The sequence below is a fragment of the Antedon mediterranea genome, chromosome 5 (assembly GCF_964355755.1).
Source record: "Antedon mediterranea chromosome 5, ecAntMedi1.1, whole genome shotgun sequence".
Classification (NCBI taxonomy): Eukaryota; Metazoa; Echinodermata; class Crinoidea; order Comatulida; family Antedonidae; genus Antedon; species Antedon mediterranea.
In genome coordinates, this window is record NC_092674.1 from 11,932,984 (window position 1) to 11,953,466 (window position 20,483).

General features: G+C 31.1%; 1 protein-coding gene across 4 annotated transcripts; it reads left to right on the top strand.

Annotated features, from left to right (window-relative positions):
* Positions 1-217: 217 nt before the first annotated feature.
* LOC140048682 (glycerophosphoinositol inositolphosphodiesterase GDPD2-like) lies at positions 218-18,781 on the top strand. Of its 4 annotated transcripts, none has more exons than XM_072093449.1 (15): positions 218-305; positions 4,009-4,122; positions 8,603-8,706; positions 10,520-10,673; positions 10,879-10,977; positions 11,392-11,485; positions 12,075-12,179; positions 13,535-13,683; positions 14,307-14,392; positions 15,082-15,232; positions 15,906-16,130; positions 16,550-16,656; positions 17,206-17,353; positions 17,699-17,784; positions 18,529-18,781. In XM_072093449.1, exons 2-15 carry the CDS (start codon positions 4,024-4,026, stop codon positions 18,716-18,718), a joined length of 1,797 nt encoding a protein of 598 aa, XP_071949550.1. In that variant the 5' UTR covers positions 218-305; positions 4,009-4,023; the 3' UTR covers positions 18,719-18,781. The 4 variants fall into 4 exon arrangements, with proteins under 4 accessions (XP_071949550.1, XP_071949552.1, XP_071949551.1 ...); XM_072093451.1 differs by having other exon boundaries at positions 17,699-17,797; positions 18,529-18,598; XM_072093450.1 differs by lacking the exon at positions 12,075-12,179.
* The last annotated feature ends 1,702 nt before the right edge of the window (positions 18,782-20,483 follow it).

A 20,483-nucleotide genomic window follows, 5' to 3' on the forward strand; every position in this document is an offset into this window, starting at 1 on the left:
TCTTTTCATTTATTATGCTCTCATTTATTATGATAATTTTATTTTATTATAAACAATTCTGTCGCTGTATTTTGGTACCGCCCGACACAAATCTAAAATCATTTTAATTGTGTTGGCCTATTATAATTATTGTTTAAAAAAAATGCAAAATGTTGTCAGTGTAGAGGGCGCACTACAAGGTTTACATGTGGAACTTTCACAACACAACAAACTCTCAGCAGAAGTCGAGTCTTATTCAATAAGAAAATTTTCTTTTTTGTCTACTTTGAATAACTTAAGATGTTTTCTGGACATGCTTTTAATACGTAAGTATAAAGTGACAGTAGTACTTGCATATAACTATAGTTTAGTGTATTAGCTGTTTGTATAATAAGACATGATACTCTTTTAAGTTTAGGATAGTTACGAGATAAACAGTACATCCGCTGAACTGACACCGGCAACACTCCGACTCTGATGCTCTGCTAGGAGGGATGGCATGCTAGTCAAGTCGCCCCATCGCAAAGTCGCCCCAAAACAAAGTTGCCCCATCGCAAAGTTGCCCCATCGCAAAGTCGCCCCAAAGCGTTAAAGAATAAAATAGTTTACAAGTGCGTAAAATGTGTCGTTGTCGCACTACAAACAACGCACCTGAAGAAGGGGAAACCCTGCCGGAGTCACTCCGACTTTTGCGATGATACTTCTTGATAGCGGTCACGTTTAATTTTGGTCGCGATAAAAAATTGATTTTACCATCTAGATTATTTTTACTTTGGTCGATGAATACTTATTATTATTATATTATTGATTTTTTTTTATTTTACAGATCTAGGCCTATTATGATGAGAAAGGTGTGTGCCTTAATGACAATTTGTAAACATACTGTAGTTTAACATTATAGTATTAAAGCCCCATTTCCTACGTTTTTTAAATCTAATTTAAGATCACAAACTATATTTAATGTAAAAATAATACTATATGGTCCTATTGCGATAACTTTTTTCGTCCTTAAACGGTTAAAAATGTGAAAAATAAATCGATTTTAATAATTATAGCGGCCCGCTATAAATCCCAAAATGCATTGCGCGCGGATTGATATTGTTGTTTTTCACCTGTCATTCGCCCACTTTTCGATCGATCGTGAAGCCAAAACAAATGGAAGACTCCTAACTTTACAACGTCAGGCTAGGTATATAGCTAGCGTACGATGTTCGTACGTTACCGATGTTTACCAGCTAGGCCTACAAAACTAAGCCTAGCTAGGCTAGGCCTGAGACCGTCCACGAGAGGTCGATCGCCGCGAGCTACTTAGGTAGTGCATTGTTTCTCACTTTTTATCATAATTTACCATAAAACGTACATTTAAGACAAGGAATGACATGGATTAATGTTTTTAAAGTGATATATATGTATTATTTTCCAAAAAACGTCCAAAATTGCAGGGAAGGGGTCTTTAATTATTCAGCATGTCATTTAGCAATTTTACATAATTATTAAATGTGAAATAGGTTATAGAGAACGTAGGCTACGTCTGTGTCTTTTATTTTTTATGCAACAAATTACGTAAAACAATTTATTTTCAGTTTACTATTATTAGTATACAATGAACATTTGATTATACCTGTAAAGGCAATCCCATCATTATCCATTATAAATTGCATCATATCACCAATATATCGTAAATGATGACGTGCGTGCATAATAGTGGCCAAATCTGGCATAATTTTGACCCATCTGGCATCTGGCATTTATGCTAGAGGCATAATTTTAAAAAGTCTAGCATAATCTGGCATAATTTGAAAAACACAAGTCTACAGCATATTTACCACTACTTAGCATATTATCTAGCATATTTTCTAAAAAAACTAGCATAATTTTTATCAAATCTAGCATAATTTGGTGGAAAAAACCAGAAGACCTTTTTTTTCTGGCTTCCCACTTTTGTGGTATAAACATACACCGCCCTCTGATACATTGTTTTTGTGCTATTTAGACCGTAATTGTGCCTAACATAATCTAGCATAATTTTGTGCTGCCATCTACGGGTAGCATGATTTAATTTCCATCGCTGGCCACACTGTGTGTTTTCGTCGTATCTCCATGTACGCATTATTCCGTGCCTCTTCACTGTCTTGAAGATATTTATTATGTATGATAATTAGAATGTTCTATAAATAAAAGGGTTGAAAGGAATTTTTTCAGTAAAATGATCATTGTGCTGTTGATTAAAAGGCGACTCACAATCTGAAAGCAATCGGAACTGCGCCTTCTGGCAGCTGTTTCCTCAAAGTTGCTACGTCTTTTTGCTGACCGTCGGGGATTCCTCTTTTAAAAAAACATGCACACGATCACTGTACGATTTTTTTTTCCATTGTCAAAATGTAGCGTTTTAATTTTACTAAAATACCTGCATGTAAAACGATCATATCGGCGTTTAAATCCTTTTTTTTAGTATTTTTTATTTCTTCATTTTGAAAAGTCATAATAAAATAAAAATAGACATATATTCTAGTCAATAAATGTAAAATGATCAATAAGTAGCCTATAACACTCACTCGCTGTTTGTTTTAACTAATCTATACGAAGGCCTACATTTACCATTTTATTATATTATCCTAAAAAATGAGCTGGTATCCACTTGCAGGTTGAAGAAAGATTCGTAATTGTGGCTCTGATACTAAAATTTTAAAATCATATTGAATTAACATTTTTCGAAACTATAAATCAGGGATAATCTTTTTAGAACTTTCAAACAATGAACTATTTTTTTAATGATTTTCCAAAAGCACATTACTCTAATAAAACCTGTAAAATAAAAATTAAAACACAAATTATGTATAGGATAAACATTATAATATAATGTAATACAACATTTAGTGCGACCAAAGTAACAATGCGATTGATTAAAAAAGCAAACCACTAGCGGAGGCGCTTCATACCGAAATAAAACCGATGGGGCGGAGTTTGCGTTTGGGTGACTTTGCGATAGGGCGACTTTGCGATGGGCAACTGTGCCGGGGCAACTTTGCGATGGGACGCCTTTGTATGGGGCGACTAGAGCTGTTATTAATCGCCGTGGCTAACGATACCGTACCGTATCTTATTATGTTGGATCGTGACTTTGTGTCATAATAGCGAAGCACTTTTTAATACTTTTAAGGTTGAATCTCCCTTTTCTCTCTGAAAGGAGGTTATCTCATTGTCTGAAAGGTCTCTCTAACCCTGCCCACTATGCTTGTTACCAATTAAACGGTAGAAAATCATGAATAATACCACCAAACTTGCGAGTTAGGATGACTATAACGAGGCATTTACATTTTAAGGCAATTTGCCTTTTTATTAAATGCCTCGTTATAGTCATCCTAAACGGTAGAAACCTGCGAAACCGTAATTAACATTTCAAGTCTGACTACTCGAACAAAACGATTTTCTAATAGCCCTATCATGTTTTATATTGACCTCTAACTAGAGTTCAGCATGGGATACCCTCCTCTCAAACTCTTTTCTCAGACTTTTTTTCTGTCTGTTTTTCATATATTGTAATGTTTCTGTCTGTGCATGTTTAATTTGAATACGTACAGTACCATTTTAATGTAATTTGTAACTAGCAATTTGGCCTTTGGCCACGAGATGTTACATACTGTAGATGTTATTGAATTGAATAAAAGTGATAATAATAAATTCTGTTTCTGTTTGCTATTAGTATTATGTATGGTAAAATTGCATTCCAATATAAACTCGTTTTTAAATATAAAACTCATCCTACAGTGCTGTACTGTTAAAACTTGTCCTAAATATTAATAAAAACCTAACCCTCAATCTTTCTTAAATTAAAAAAATCTGAAACACACGTACAGTAGATCTCCATGCTTGGCAGTGGAAGTTATTTGCCCTGTTTATTTAAACTTTTCCTCGTTCCCTAAATTCTACAATCATACATAATGACGGTTTCAGAAATATACAAACCTAGTAATATTAATTAATTATTAATATTACTTTCATTACTATTTCTTGTTTTTATTACTATAGTGATTGAAGTTTTCTATGAAAATGGCATGCTGTAGTTGTTTTGGTGCTATTACTACAAGGTGCTATAGCTGTAGGAAACGGCAACGATACCGCAGGAAGCGCAAACCAAGCAAGGTATTTTAAATACACAGGAAAATTACTCAGACATGCCAACACTTCCATTTTGGCCGGGAGAATCCCGTATTTTAGACTTTTCTCCAAGCCTAACATCATGCTCCTGGTTTTCCACATTTTCTTCCGGATTTCTTCTGAACAAAAAAGCTCACACACAAGTAAATAAAGTAAATAATATCCTTTTGTTAAATAAAAACATACAAATGTTTGTGGAAACCACATTATATGTTCCCAATTATGTTATGGAGTGAGTGCAGAATCTGTTTGGGCTTTAGCCTATTCTCATTCCTGGTTATTTTTACATTGATGACCGAATAAATATTATTATTATTATTATTATTATTATTAAATTTACGATATTTCAGCTATTGTGCGACCATCTGCGGTCATAATTCTTAAATTTTTTTCCCGACTGGATTTCCCTCACATAGCCAGCACGCAATACTGCTTGTCACTTCACACACGACACTCCTCACTTCTGTTCTTGAAAATAAATATAGTGACTGCTGACCTTAAAAAAACACCACCTCCCGTTTATTGAACTTCAGATGTTGCAGTACTTTACTATAATATTAACTGTAACTTTATAATTATTAATTAATAACTTTCTTTAAAACTAAGTATACAAACTACAGTAAACACTTTACTATAAAGCAAATTTTATAAATAAATATTTTAAAATGGAATAATCTTGAAAGTGAGTAAACTCTCCGAATACATACCTTTATGGGCTGGCCTAATATGTCTGGTCCAGAAAGTCTGCTATTCAAAATGTGTTTCCAATGGTACAGCAGTAAACCTGAATTTGGGATCTTTTGGACCAGACTCTGGTATTAGGAGAATGACTGTAATTATATAATTCTCGTTTATATATAAAAAGTGAAGTGTTTTACTGTTAACACAATCTTATCTAATTCAGAGCATTTTTATCATTATACCCACAACCCAATTTTGTTTACACAGAAATCTTACTTGCGTGGGAAATTTTGTTGACGCAGAGGCTGATCAGATGCAGCTCACTAATTATTACATTTTTTGGTCTGCAAGGCTTGAGTAAAATATGCAACTTGTGTTTACGTATTTTATTTGACCTACCTACAGTAACTAATTGCAGTAATTCAGATTTGGTGTAATTATTGTTTTTTACCAGTTTTTCTTATTTTTCTTTAGACCAATAAACTTTGCAGACCTTTTTTACATTGTCTGTCTGTACCATAGAAGATAGAACTGGTACTTGGATATTTAGTGACTCTTAGTCAGAAAAGAAATATGATTCACTATTAATCACAGTATAATCCTGTATTAACTATTAAGAACATCTCAGTGTCTGGTCTCAGTATTGATTTTAAGGGTATCCTATAGTAATTGCTAATCTCGCAAACCTTGCACAACTTTATTTTTTGGGAAAATTACTGATTTCGCAGAAAAAACCCTGCACAATTAACCACATTTAAACTAATTAACATTGATTAGATCTCAACCTAAATAGTTTAAAGAGACAATTTATGAACAAATATTTTGCAAAGTTTTCCTTTTTTGGAAGAAAATTACAGATTTCATCAGCGGAAGCCCTCAACTGATTCTAAACAAAAACGCATCCAAAATAATCCAATCAGCTCACATCTTATTTCATTACATTGGCTGGCGGTTAAACAATGCATAGAATGAAAGATCCTCATGCTCACCTACATATCCATTCATAAACAATCACCACCAATCATCTTTCATCGCCTGTCATCTTTAAAAAATGTTTTTTTTTATATTTTTATTTTGTAGTTTGTTGTACGGGTTGCAGACACTCATATGTTATGGCGCATTATTGCTGTTGCATGCAACCCCTTGACCGATTGTGTCGAATAAATAAATGAAAATAAAAAATTTAACACGCATAAATCTTTTTCATGTATATCTTCGCCTCAACTATTCCAACCAAGAACATGCAGTCATACATTTACTCTTCCACATTCAATCAAGAATGACATCTTCAAACATTCACTTAGCATATGAGATGATGTAATTTCTACCTAGTTCGACTCGCCGTGTGGACAAAAGACAATTATTATTTTAATATTATTATTAATAAGGATAGGCATGGTTAAGACATAAGACATACTTTATTATCTCCAACAGAAGAACTTTCAGGAGCTTGCAAAACAACAAGTATCATATAAAAACATATACAAGATCAGACCCACCCCCACAAGTTACCTTTTATCATCTTCTTTAAAGAAACCAATGCCCTCAGCTACAAACAAATCACGGTATCTGTTGGTGGCAAAAGCAGGAAATCTCATACGTCCACTTCTGGGGATATAATCACTGATAACCACATCATGGAGAGGATGAGGCTCATCAGTCATTATATGATGAAACAAATTTGTAACCCTGACTATACAAGAGTCAACTGAAGGCAAACATACACCAGTGATTCTACTAATCTTTCTAATCAAACGATCTATAATTCTTTATCTTTGTAAATTGCAATTCCTTCCCATCCCGTTTTGCAATAACCCCACAAATAACTGTTTAAAATATGGTGATTATTTTGTTACAAACATTAAAATTGATTAATTTAAAAAAAGAAATCAAAGTTGAAATGATGAAACAGTTGACGACCATAGTTATGTCATGGCAATCCACTGTGTGTATGCAGAGATATTGGGACTCCCACCTTGACACAGATTTGATGGTGTCTAGGTCCAGGTGATGACTGATGATCAAAACATCGATTGACCTCACCTAGGTAGGTCATCGGTCATTACAAATAGAATTCCCTGTATGGTAAAGAGAAACTCTGCTATTATTCATTTTAAAATCATAGTCATTCTCTATTGCTTACTGTATAACCACACAGCAATTTGTTAAAAATGTGTATTAATGCTATTTAAATCAAATAGTCAAACAAAATGAAAAAGTGTTTCGATAATTTAAATTGGAAATCATGCAATTTATAACTCTTTCCCAGGAAAGGAAAGTGATAATTCTCTTTTTTTTTATTAACTGTGCAGTGATTCTGAATGCCGAAATGAATAAAATAATAACCATCACATTCTCTTGAGATAACAGTATATCCTCTATTATCTGTATCATTAAAACATAAATTGTTTATTTGGATGATAAATAAATAATACAATCCAAAGCTAATCCCAGTATTTATTATTTGTATATAATTCTGTGGCACTCAACCATGTGTGTGAATACACAGCAAACTGTAGTCATGGAATGGTGTCAATACTGTACACAATCAAAGTAGTTAATTTATCTGTCCTTTCAAATAAAGGAACTTGTTTCGTATATACAATAAGTTAGACCCGTTCCTATAACAAAAAGCTTTTAACAATTATTTACACTGCATCTGGTGGATACAAAACCGAGATACAAAGACTAAAAAGAGAATCAAATGGCCATCTGGTTGAAGCAGTTACTGAAGAACCAACAATATTGGAATGGGTTCAACTCATTCCTAGTTGTTGTGATTGTAATAACAGTAATTGTTCATGCTTTTCCATCATCTAACTTAAATTATTGCATCTCACTTTATTTTATTATCCGAAGCAACCGTCAAGCGTTTGCAGAAAGTACAGAATGCTGGCACTGTTCATATTAATTTTTTTCTATACAGTACACCATGTCGTCATCATCACTCCCACATACTTTATCCTTACAAATCTTCATTCGCTGTATATTCAAATTACTTTTGGTGACTTTTAAGTCACTTTATTATTACAATCCAGTATATATGTAATCTCCTCCACACTATGTATCCCTAAGTCAGCTTCGTTCATCCATCTATTGACAGTTCCATCTCCTCAGCACAAAACCAAAACATATGGTGGTCAACATGCCTTTTCCCGTTCAATTCTGTTTCCGTTCAATAATTTGGAACTTATTTTCTGTTTGTAATTCACCAAATCTACTTTCCTTTAAATTATAGTCAACTTAAAAACCCCTTTTTCATAATTTTTTATTGATCTTGCTTTATTCTCACACAGCAACTTTTATAAGTTTTTCAATTGGCGCTATATCAATTTAAATGTTATTATTATTTAAAGACTAATAAACCATAGGTTCAGTGTACACAGTTACCTGTGTGCATCTAAAAAACTCATTTTAAATATCACGAGTAGGGAGAGTAGTAGAAAATAGATTAGTAGGGAGGCCGGTCAATGGTTCACAAAATAGGATTACTACTGATCTGATAGGATAATGATTAACTTACTATGGTAATCATTGGACATGTACTAAAAACATAATTCACATTAAAAAAAGTTACATTGTATAGGTAAACTGAGTACTAAACTATTTTTTTTTTAAATGATGATAACTATGATTTATATTACTTTAATAAATGTATACAGGTAGTATCAAACAGATTCAGATTAAATTTTTGTCGTACATTGGAACGTACAATGAATAGTATCGGCTTGAAGGTCAATAATAACAAACTATTTTAATTTGTTTTTAATATTTTTAATTTCAGTGTGAGAGAGTATGGTTTGTGTTTCTGATTTTCACGTTTCTTGTGGCGCTGGTCAACTCTTTCTACCTGTTCTCTGTTTCTAATGATTCAAATGAATTCAACTTGTAAGTATGTTTTTGATATAATTTTACCACATTCAGTATAGGCACTAGTACACAACTTTAAAGACTGATAATATACTACATCAGATTATATTAATCAACATGCTGCTATTATAATTAATGCATTGTAATTCTCACAATCGCACTCATCAAAAGTATTAAATACAGTATTGTACGTAAACACATTATAAAACTGATTCTTGCTGAGCATTTCACTACTATTTTACATATAAAAAGTTCATCATACAGTTTTAAAACATTCTGGATTTATTTGGACCCAGCATACACACTGTCTTTAATGACAATTTCCTCCCCCTTTGATAACATGACTGACGACGCTCACCGCATGTATGTAACTTTGTTGTACAGTAGCATAGTTTAAATTGATGACTTGTTTTCTGGGGAATTGCATAAGGATGTGGTTTTTTTCTAACTTTAGTTTAAAACTAACAGTCCATCAACAATACTTGTCACAATCCTCTACAAATTATTGACATGGCATTGACTGTGATTCCTCATTTCTCATTTTTTTGGTTATTAAAGTACTATGGATCTTCAATTATATTAGTTACACAATACGACATATATAAACGGTTTGCTGTACCTTATATTGCTCAACTCTCAATAAGATGCACTGTTTTTTTATGTTTTAAATAACTTTTTGATGTTTACAGTATAAATATTATCTTTTTTTTAAGGAGCGATTTATAATATGTACTACAATAATTTCAGACTTTTTCTGCTTTTTGTAATGTTTTTTATATACCTGAATAAATAAATAAATAAATACTATAATACTAAATAGTTATGGAAATACATACAAACAACTATGAAAGTTACGGGAAACTTCTCAGTAAAACAAAATAATTCTGGAAAAATCAATGAACTGACACCAGTAAAATAATAATTTCTTTAGACAATTTTAATAAAAATATGTGATTTCATGTAATTTTTCGAAATTACTGTGGAAAGACAGAAAATGTTCAGCTGCCACTGTCAAATTATGTTTCAGCTAATTTAATTGGCTATGTTACTAGTATTTCCGTTGACTTGGGCCACAGTTAGGAAAGGACTGATTACCTGGATATCACTACCAGTTGACCTAAATTTACTCAATCCTTTCCAGATTTGGTTAAAAACACCAAGGAATATACTTACTACAGAAGTGGTTAATAAAGAAACATGAAAACAGTAAATTAATTAGAAATAAGGTACACTAAATACAGTGTTGACTGGACCACTTTGTTCGATATTTAAAACCAACAGTGTGAAACATAATTATTAATAATCACACTGTACAGTACAGTATTTCAAAAATAAAAAAAATAACAATTTTGTTAATACATTTGAGTTAATATATTATTAATTATTATCATAGGTATTAACTATTATTATTTAATTGTTATCAAATTATTTGTTACTATGTTATAGGAATTGTACAATGTCGAAATTTGAGAGAAAACACAACTTTTACAAACATGATAAATGGTTCGCAGTGCAAATTGTATCAAGAATGAACATGCATTTAATTAACAAAAGTTAACTCACATAAACAAAATTGATGATGTAAAAGTTCAATGTAGTTAGTGAATATCATGTGATCCATAGTCCTCCAATCAAATTACAATAATTTACTTAGGCAGGAATATCTAATGTTGGCTACTTGCCATGCTAAATTTAATTAATTTTACTCCAAAGTTGGAACTCCAGTAGACACCTTCTGATCTTGATCTCTGTTTATGAGAAGTTATTTTGCCTGATTTTCTTCTGATTACAGTATGCTAAAAATGTTTATGTTGTCATTTATTTATTGTAGGTATGTCTGGAAGACATTTGAAGTTTGGTTTCCACTGTACATCATAGTGCTTTCAGTAGCGTGTGTTTTATTTGGCTATGTAGCATTATTACTATTATTTGGTATCATTAGTGTTTGTCTTCATCAACGTTTGTGTATGCATGTTATTCATAAGGTAAGCTACCTATGTTGATTTACTTTAGGGTGCTTTTTTGTGCAACAACTGATGAGCTATCTAACTGTAGTCAGTCATTGCCTGGACTATAGAAACCAACTTTTGTTCTTATTGAAAATGCCAAGACCATTTTAAAGAACATAATTTGATTTTTTTTTCTGCCACGGCAGCGACTCACTTTCCCGTTCCCTTACTTTATTTTCAGGTTCTTATTTGCTTTGTTTTTGTGTATCACGTTGCAATACTGACTCTGTTCACATTTTTGGATCCAGTATTGTGGATTCTTGCTAGTCGCTATTTTCAGGTAAGTACCTTTTATGTACAGTAATTATCATGTACAGGTACATTTTTCTGTTGATTTTCAGAGAAGCATGTTTGTTTCACCATAAATGGATTATGTGTAAACCAGACCTCCTACCTTTAAATTGTTTTGCTTTAAACATTACCATAATGAATATGAACTACTATAATATTTTACAATGAACTCGTGTGATGCAATGCATCCGATGGGTATTTGAACTTGTCCAACCAAGATTCCTCTGTGGTTTAATGGTTTATATGCTCGCCTTGTCAGTGAGAGGTCACATGTTCAAGTTTCGTCAATAATTATATCGGAATATCAATTGTGTTGAACTATTGTACTGTATCTCCATGTCCCAGTTAAACATTTATTATTTGTTTATTTCTATCTTAAAATGCAGTCTATTTTTCTTTTCAGTTTTCTGGTCCATTCCTACATCTCATAGCTGTTGTTTTTGTTACTATAGTAACTTGGTTTGTTGCAGCAGGTCTAGGTGTGCTTTGTAGTCGAGGTAACTTTTAGTATCTTCTATGTTTAACGATATTTTTACAAGGAAAAAAATAGCATGCTGGTTAATTTGTCATAAATCATTCTGATTCGTAGTTGATCACAAATAAGATGTGTCACTATAAAATAATATTGTGTGAAGATTTACTAATCAGTTTTAATATTCAAGATAAACACAATTGAAATAGCACTTTATAGACCTTATTTTTTTCACATAAATTCTCATTTACACAGCACACTTGCTCCTCCACTAAAAGCTTTTATATGTCAAAAAAAAATTCTATTAAATAAATTAAATTCTAATTTGTCTTAAAATATATCTTAAAATATTTGTTTAGTTTTAAATACTGCAAATAAATAATTAGATAAAGTGTACATATAATCATTTAATAATTACAAAAACTATGTAATAAAAAGTGCTATTCAACTTTGTGTATATTTGAATATCTGAAAAAAATTAAAATTAAAATAACATAATTAATACATTTGCACATGGCTAATTGGAAATGTTTTATTTTTAGAATTACATTGTGATTTTACTAACCTTGCATTTACAAATAACATATTTAGTTGCACATTGTTTTTAATTTCAGACGTACAAGTTCAATATGAACTGGTTGCTGATAAAGACCCATTAGATGGGAGTGATAACAAAATAAACAAAGAATGTTCATATTTATATAATACAAATAAAATAAGTGAGTGGTTTTATAATTTATAGTAATGGTGTTTTATTGGTTAATTCAACTCTATCAGTCTATCTCTATCCAGTATTTGAATATTCCCATGGGAAAAACAATTTTAAATAGAATCCACTCAAAAATTATTTATGTCGTTATTGCTAGATGAGCTAGTAATTTCTTTTCTTTCTTTCTTTCTTTTATTCAATTTTTCACACTTCAAAATAGTACAAGTTATGTGAAACAATGATAACAGGTATCATAGTAATAAATAAACAATAAGGTAATTAAACTAATTAAAAAAAAATGTATAAAGATACTTGTACTTTAAAAAAAACAAAGAAGTGTGAAAGGAGGTCAAATAAGTATGATACTTTAAGCTTGACCCCTAACAAGACTACAGGTTACGGTACATGACAAAACAGCACATGAAGTATTGATATTTGCAGTACAAAATGCCTAGTAATAATGCATACATGAACTCATAATCATTCTCCCCAGCCAGGATAAGAAACATGAGAAGTGAATTTCCCATTTTCTTGGTCAATAAAGACATTTTTTCTTTTAAAAACTCTTTTCTACAGTAAATTAAAAGATTCTTCCAATCTATTGTAAATTTGTAATAAACATTATATTAGGTTTTGTATAAAAGGCCCATTAGCAAAATATGATGCTACATGACTATGCCCTATTTCCAATTGTGAAAAAATAAGAAATTTACTTATTTTCAATGACCAACCAGATAAAAATACATTGAAAAAATAGAGGACAATCCGATGTAAATTTTCTCCTCTTTTATACTTTGGCTTTATACTTGTTCTTTGTTGGTTTTGTTGCTTAATTAATTATCAGACGATAACGTATTGTATCAAAGTAGTATTGAACTGAATGTTGCTAGCTTTATTTCCTTTTTTTAAATGCTTGATTTTTTTTAACATGAGTTTGTTATGTTCTTATTTTTTGCTTTTTTTAAAAACTTGGTTTTACATAATGGCAATCACCACTAATAAATTGCTTCATTAATATTTTAAACAGCATGAATAACAATAATTATATTAAAAATATCTATAATGTTATCAAATAACTTCTAGTTTAAAAATCCAAATGATGATTCACAAAACAAGACTTTCTGGCTATGTTTAAAACTGTAATAAAAGATAAAATAAATACATATACATTGCACTTGAATATAACTGGCTGTTTATATAAACACATTGGCATTTTAATGCACTTGCATAAAAGCCACACAGTACAAAAGCTACTGTACGTTGCCTTTGTAAATGTAACGTTAGATTTTTTTTCTCAAAAATTGTTTGTGCACTTAAACATAAATAAACTATTTTGCTCAGTTTTTGTGCATTTTCATTTTTTAGGAGTTACGATTCGAGATATGACATTGGTTTACTTGCTGCTTCTTATTGGATTGTATATAACACCGATATTTATCAAATCTCCTTGTATTATGGATTACAGTGACACACCTGATAAACCACTTATATTTGCACATAAAGGAGCTGAAATGGTAAGTAAGCTAGAATAGTAATTTACTTGATTATATTTTGTTTATATTAATAAATTCACAAGCAAACAGAGATAAAAACAGGCTGAAATAGAACAAAACAAATGGTACAATATCTACAAACTGATATATTTACATTCAAGATCTACAGTAAATCTAGCCTACACATTTTATGGCAATTAAACTCAATTTCTAGAGGTTTCTTTACTAATGCAGTCCAGCTGTGGATCACATGACCAGACTAGGCTTTAAAGCTAAAACTAACTCACCGTAACTCACCGTATACCACTCTAAATGAGTGGTGCAAGAGGCTGGTGGGCCGGTCGTGGCCCTCTATTAAAACTGCAAACTTTAATGTTTTAAAACTTAATTACTGTAAAAAATAACATTGTATACTTTTAATTCTTAATATATTTACATATTTTAATAAATTGTTCATGATATTAGAATTCTTTGATTACATTGTTTGTACTTGTACAAACAATAAAGTTAATAATTGATTTAATACTATTTAAAAAATAAAATGTTGCCTTTTTATGCCATTTCTATATTTTGTATGACGCTTTCCATTATTAGTACTATACATTCATATTTTTCTTCACATTTTTCACTTTTAAACTTTTTAGCTCGCACCGGAAAACACAGATATGGCATTTCGTATAGCATTGGATGACTATAAGGTGCATGGTATTGAGTCTGATGTTAGAATAAGGTAGTGATGCAATTTAATTTATATGTTCTGTACAGTGTATTAAAAATAATAGTTCATTCTTATATAGCGCATATAAGCAAGTTCTCAATGCGCTGAACATTATTACCCCAGACATTGTTTTAATATATAGCCTGCTTCATCCATCTGTTAGATCAGCGTTCTGCAAACCTTTTATTTTTCGGCCTAAAATCCTGTCCTCAGGACCAAGCCGCGACCCAACTGCCCAGATGAAAACTGAGATCATGAGGTAATAAAAAAGAGTCCGCCACAACTCAGCCCCACCATGGTTGGTGAGGTAAGAATATTTTTGGAATATGGACCGTGGGTTCTAGAAAATTGATCCAATAAAAAAAAATCAGCGCAGGGTTTCCCTTTTTAACATACACGATACATATCACTGTGTCATGTTTCAGTTCATACATCGCGATCAAAATTTGGCCGCACATATCAATTGCGTTAGGTATGCTTTCAAACATTTTCAGCAAGATCAAACCATAATATTATATATAATAAAGGTTCTTACAATCTGAAACTTGTATTGTTGTATTGGTAATGTAATTATTTTTGAAAAAAATGTTTGGCGGACACATGCCAACCATGGAGCTATATAGCTCCATGGTAATACAGTGTCAAATTCAAGTTGAAATTGACACAATTTTCATACTGTAGTTTTTTTATCAAATTTTCAGTCGTGACGGCGTGCCATATGTAATGCATGACAACAATTTACGACGTACAACAAATGTGAAGGATATTTTTCCAAAACGCTACATGGAGTCTGCAGATAACTTTACTATTGACGAACTAAAGTCCCTCAATGCTGGTTCCTGGTTTATGACGGTATGTGCAAAAAACAGTTATAGCAATTGTTTATGGGTTTAAGGCTTCCAAAAAAGCTTCCATCATAAGAATGCTTTTTGGAAAGACTAGTGTAATATCAAAATTGGATTATTACCAATTGTTAAAAGTGAAAAAAAAAGGAAGTACTGTATGTCATTAAATGTTATATGTCCGTTGTAATATAGAACTTCAATTTGTCTAAATTATTGTTTCCTCATTATTGTTCAACATTTACAAGTGTGCAAATAGCACATGTAGTTGGAAGGGACTTGTACCTAATGTACACATTTTATGGCAAGTAAAATTGTTGATTTAAATTTTACAATAATTTGTAAACATTTATTGGGTCATTTTGCTCATATGAGTGGAAAGAGCGGTATGTTCCATGCCTCATGTTGTAGAGAAATTATTCAAGAGAAACTACCAAGGCCTATTAGTGCTCTGATCATAGGCTTCAGTCAGCCATATGGGACAAGCCTTTTGCAAAATAATGTGTACTCTTTGTAAATGTTTGAAAATGTTGAAAATTGTGAATGGTTCCTTGATATATTGAAATAATTATAATTTTTTACAATATAATACTATACAGTATTATGTTATAATAATCAAATAATTGTTTAATTTTTAATTTCTAAATATTTTATTTTATTTTTTAAATATTTTACCCTCATAGAGAGACCCTTTTTTAACAGCCGGGATGTTGTCGTCAGAACAGAAAGATCATTACAGATCACAGAAAATACCCACAATGCAAGAGATGATTAGAATGGTTTTGAAACGCAACAGGACACTATTATTTGATATTAGACCGCCCCCTAGTGGTCATCCTTACATCGAGTCATGGCTGAACGTGACGCTGAATACAATACGTGATGAGGGTATTGCTGACCAAGATTTGGTATGTACGAATAATTCTGACTAGTTCTTCTATCTTCTGCTCACATTGTATCACAAATATTTCATTTGTTGAAATATTGAATTTTCTATAGACAACACCTTCTGGTCTGAATTTTATTTAATTACTTTGCTTCTACCATCTTGCGTCCTTGAGTTGCACATAATTTTGAACATTGGCATTAAATATCGCCATTAATATCGCTTTTCTGTTCTGTGAAACTATTACTGAACATGTGATACGTAATTACCCAATCACATTGCAAGAATACACAAGGTTTTATAATACAAATTTTATTCATTTTTTATTAATTACATGTCCAAAATACTAATGTTTGCATAAATTAATACAATATGTCATTCAAATATTTACTTATAAATAGTTAAAATGTGTTGAATCATATTATCACTTATTATTTTTAGGAATTTTGGAAAGCACCAAATGGACCACATTATGTGGTCTTTATTAAAGTCTTTGATAAACGAAAGATACAGAACGTACATCACTCAATACCATTTAAATATATAAGGTAACAAGTTTTATGTTGATTATTCATTTTTCTAAATGGTTTGTACTGGTTGCATATCTAATGTGCAGGGCTCGCATTATCACTTTAATAATAATAATTATAATAATAATAACTAAAAATAATAAATATAATAATAACTAAATCCCCATAATTAATGTGAACTAAAAAAATACACTTTGCTGCAGTTATAGTTACTTTCGGTTAACAAAAAGGAAAAACTGAGTTTCTAATGCATTTTACACAATATGCCACACTTTGAAAATGCCTACTACATCCCATTGTATTGGATGTATAAACAAAATTATAGCACCCTCTATGTTCAGATTTTACTGTCAATACCATACAACTTTTAATCTATCTGCCTTTAGTGTATTAACATTGCTGAATTTATGATAACAAAAAAGGACAATTTCCATATTTTTGTTTTTGAATTGCATTTTTTTGTTGTGTCCTGGACAGAAATATCTATATCATTTCCAGTTAAAAGGGTTCTTTTCATACTTGATAGACAAATAAAACAGTTTAAAATTTAAATCTGTTTATCTCTAGTTCAAATGCAACAATGAATATATCTACAAATGTGTGGAATGTCAAAGAGAAGTGGTTATTTTCATTGTTCTGGTGTGTTGGAACATCGTCTGTTACAACATCAGCTTGTCACACATTGCAACAGTTGGATTCTCCATCTTGGCAATTGGTGAGAAAACAAAAACATTAAAAAAAGAGAGAATCATGTTTTGTAGTAGGTACCTGTTTAAGGATTACGTTATAGCTACAGTATAACACTTGACCGGGCGGTTAAGGCAGGGGCGCTGTTTGCCGTACCTAAAGAGCCAAAAATATCGGCATGAGATATTATACAAATAATGAATTTTTGCCAAGTCGGAGCCTTGTTATTTTAATAAACTTGAAATGAGTTGAAAATAGAGGTAGGGATTATATTTCCAAATAACAAGTAATATGCAATTAACCAATCAAATTGCAAGAATTCAATCAGGTGTGTTAAAAAAGGATTAATTATTATCACTTTTTGTTTCTGTAGAGTCATCAGCACTATTTGATAATGTGGATATTATTTGATGTTGCGTCTCTTGTTTGGGTGGTTGTTTTGTTCATTATACAAATCAGGTAAGAAACAAAAGTAAGAAGGTATTTTTTATTTATTGACAATAACAATAAAGTGAAAATATAATGAATTTAAATGTAATTGCATATTTTCTTATTAACCATGATGGAGACAGACCTTGAATTTAGGAAACTAACCAAATAGAAAACTATATAACATAACAATTTAAACCCTTCAATTGGAACAGGACACACTCCAAATAAGGAGACTTTTTTGCAGAAAACAAACAAGGGGAAATATACTATACAAATAATGAATGTTAGTAATATTTTTCATAAAGGTGAAAAGAGAACATTTTTAATAGAAAAAAAAAGAACTATCACCTCATGAAATTATTTGGCCTATTGAACGAATTAAAACATTTATTATTTGTACATACATTTACTTTTAATGAGAGGCTCACTGTGTATTACACAACAAGAACATCCACTTTAATGGGTTTATAGTATATGTCTATTGAACATCATGTGACCCACAATTGTCAAATGAAATGACAAGAATCTATGTGTTATAATAATATAAAAATATATAAAATATTAATAACACAACTACCCCTTAAGAGCACACTCATATTGATGGGATACTTTGTCAAGTGTTATACTATTGTTAAATGTCTAATTAATAAAGTAATTTAATGAATTTTGTAAATGGTGATAACTGTAACAATTGATTTGTTAAATTTAAATAAAAAAAATGATTTTTTTGGATTACCTATTATAATTTATGAAACGTATTTTGTTTTTTAGTCGGAGACACCAAAGTGCCACAGTAAAAAGTGATCGATACAATTACACTGATTTTATAACCCTTGAAGAAATGACTTCCAACACAGCTTCAACGACAGTAAACAGTGCCCACATGGATGCAGTGAGTAAGAAACAGACATCGACATCCACGCAAAGTGGCCTGGAACGGGAGTCAAATCACGTACTCTAGATAAAATATGCATTTTCAATAATATTTGAACTATAAAGTATACACTAGACTTTTTGGTAATGTTTACAACAAAAATGAAGTGCAAATACTGTAGCTCAAATAGACAACTAAGTTAAGCCTTTTCCTGACAGATCACAGCCATCACCGGTAATATAACAACTATGATGTTCACCGAAACCAGATACTAAAATTGTATTTTATTTATTTCCCATTTATATTGAAAGGTGGTAAAGACAGAAATGATTTTAATATGAATATTAAATCATTTAGAGAGAAAAGGGCTTTAGTTTCAGGACACTGAGCTTGCCTTGATTTGATCTTATGTCTGGCTGCAATAAATACCAACAGTACTGTATGTACATATTCTCCAAGGCGCACGGTATCTGTTAAGGGGTGTGGAACTGATCGTGTCACAGCCACAGGTAAACCCTTTGATCTCAAGAGCACATCCTGTTGTTAGATTGCTTTAATTTATCTAAGGAAACTGAACTCTGAAAAACTAAATTAGCAAACAGAATGGATGATGATGTACTATAATATAGTTGTAGTATAGTCTTCAGGTCACTTATAACACTGTTTTTGTAGCACTTATTTTGAGCCAAGCAAGCTACAGATGAAGGCCCAGCTTCTTGTTGTGATGTCACAGACACGTTGACGAGCTTATGTTTCAGGATGGCAGACCAATAAGACTGTACATACTGTGACAGTGAAAAAGGAATACTCCTCACCAATGTCTGTTAAATTACATATTGTTACTGCAATGAAAGCTTGCCTATTTAATTTGGCTTGTCTTCCCATTCAAATCATAAACATTATTGTATATTATATTAACACACCTGATTGTATTCTTGCAATTTGATTGGTTAGTACGCATCTTTTAGAATTTTGGAATTTGCCCTACCTAAACTAAAAAGTGATATCTATGATAATTAACACGTTCTAATGCATGTTTTAGCTTTTTGTAGAATTTTTGCCATGCAATCAATCATCGCGTTTGAAAATCAACTTGTTGTGCGCACCATCTATAACTTGGAAAGTTTTGAATGGCCTAGCAATCGTCAATTATTTATGATAATAGAATAAAAGTAGGTGTAGAGAATATTTCTTTTGATGAAAAATGCCTCGCCTCCTTTAAAGGTAGAGCAGTTAATTTTTCAACTCATAAAATATTGATTCTCACCATCCAACTCATACACATTCATTTGTAAGTAAGATGTATTTGTTATGGTTTATAGCAGTTGTAGACTAATTTACACTTACTATTTACACGGATTAATTGTGTTTTTTTAAATATTTTTATTTCTTTGTATAATGATAATAATAAGTGTGTGCAGTGATAATATCGCTATTTATATATATTTTATATCCTTTCAGTTTCACTTTAATAACAATAATAATCCTGTTTTGAATACGGTTTATATTTTATAGTTATTCTTTAAAAAAAAATATTTTATCAATTTACAAAGTAACAAAAGAATTAGTATACAATTTACATACAGTAATTATGTATTTCTTAAAAGATGATTAAAATAGAAAGTCAGAAATATATGTATATTTGATATGAAATATAACGGTAATATAATCAGTTTATTTTATATATATAAAATTGCCATGTTATATATAAGATATTTTAGACTGGGGTTTACTGTTCTTAAATTTAAAATTTATCTCCAATTAATTTTTGACAGTTGTAATGAAAAATGAGTGCCGTGTAAGCCCCTCCCCTTTTTTTCTTGAAGATGATTAAAATACAAGTCAGAAATAT

Bases quoted from the DNA above. Each gene is read 5' to 3' on its own strand.
- LOC140048682 (XM_072093449.1), top strand. From the start codon at position 4,024: ATGAAAATGGCATGCTGTAGTTGTTTTGGTGCTATTACTACAAGGTGC. The intron at 15,233-15,905 runs GTATGTGCAAAA...TTACCCTCATAG, and splicing joins CTGGTTCCTGGTTTATGACG to AGAGACCCTTTTTTAACAGC. The intron at 17,785-18,528 runs GTAAGAAACAAA...TTTGTTTTTTAG, and splicing joins TTGTTCATTATACAAATCAG to TCGGAGACACCAAAGTGCCA.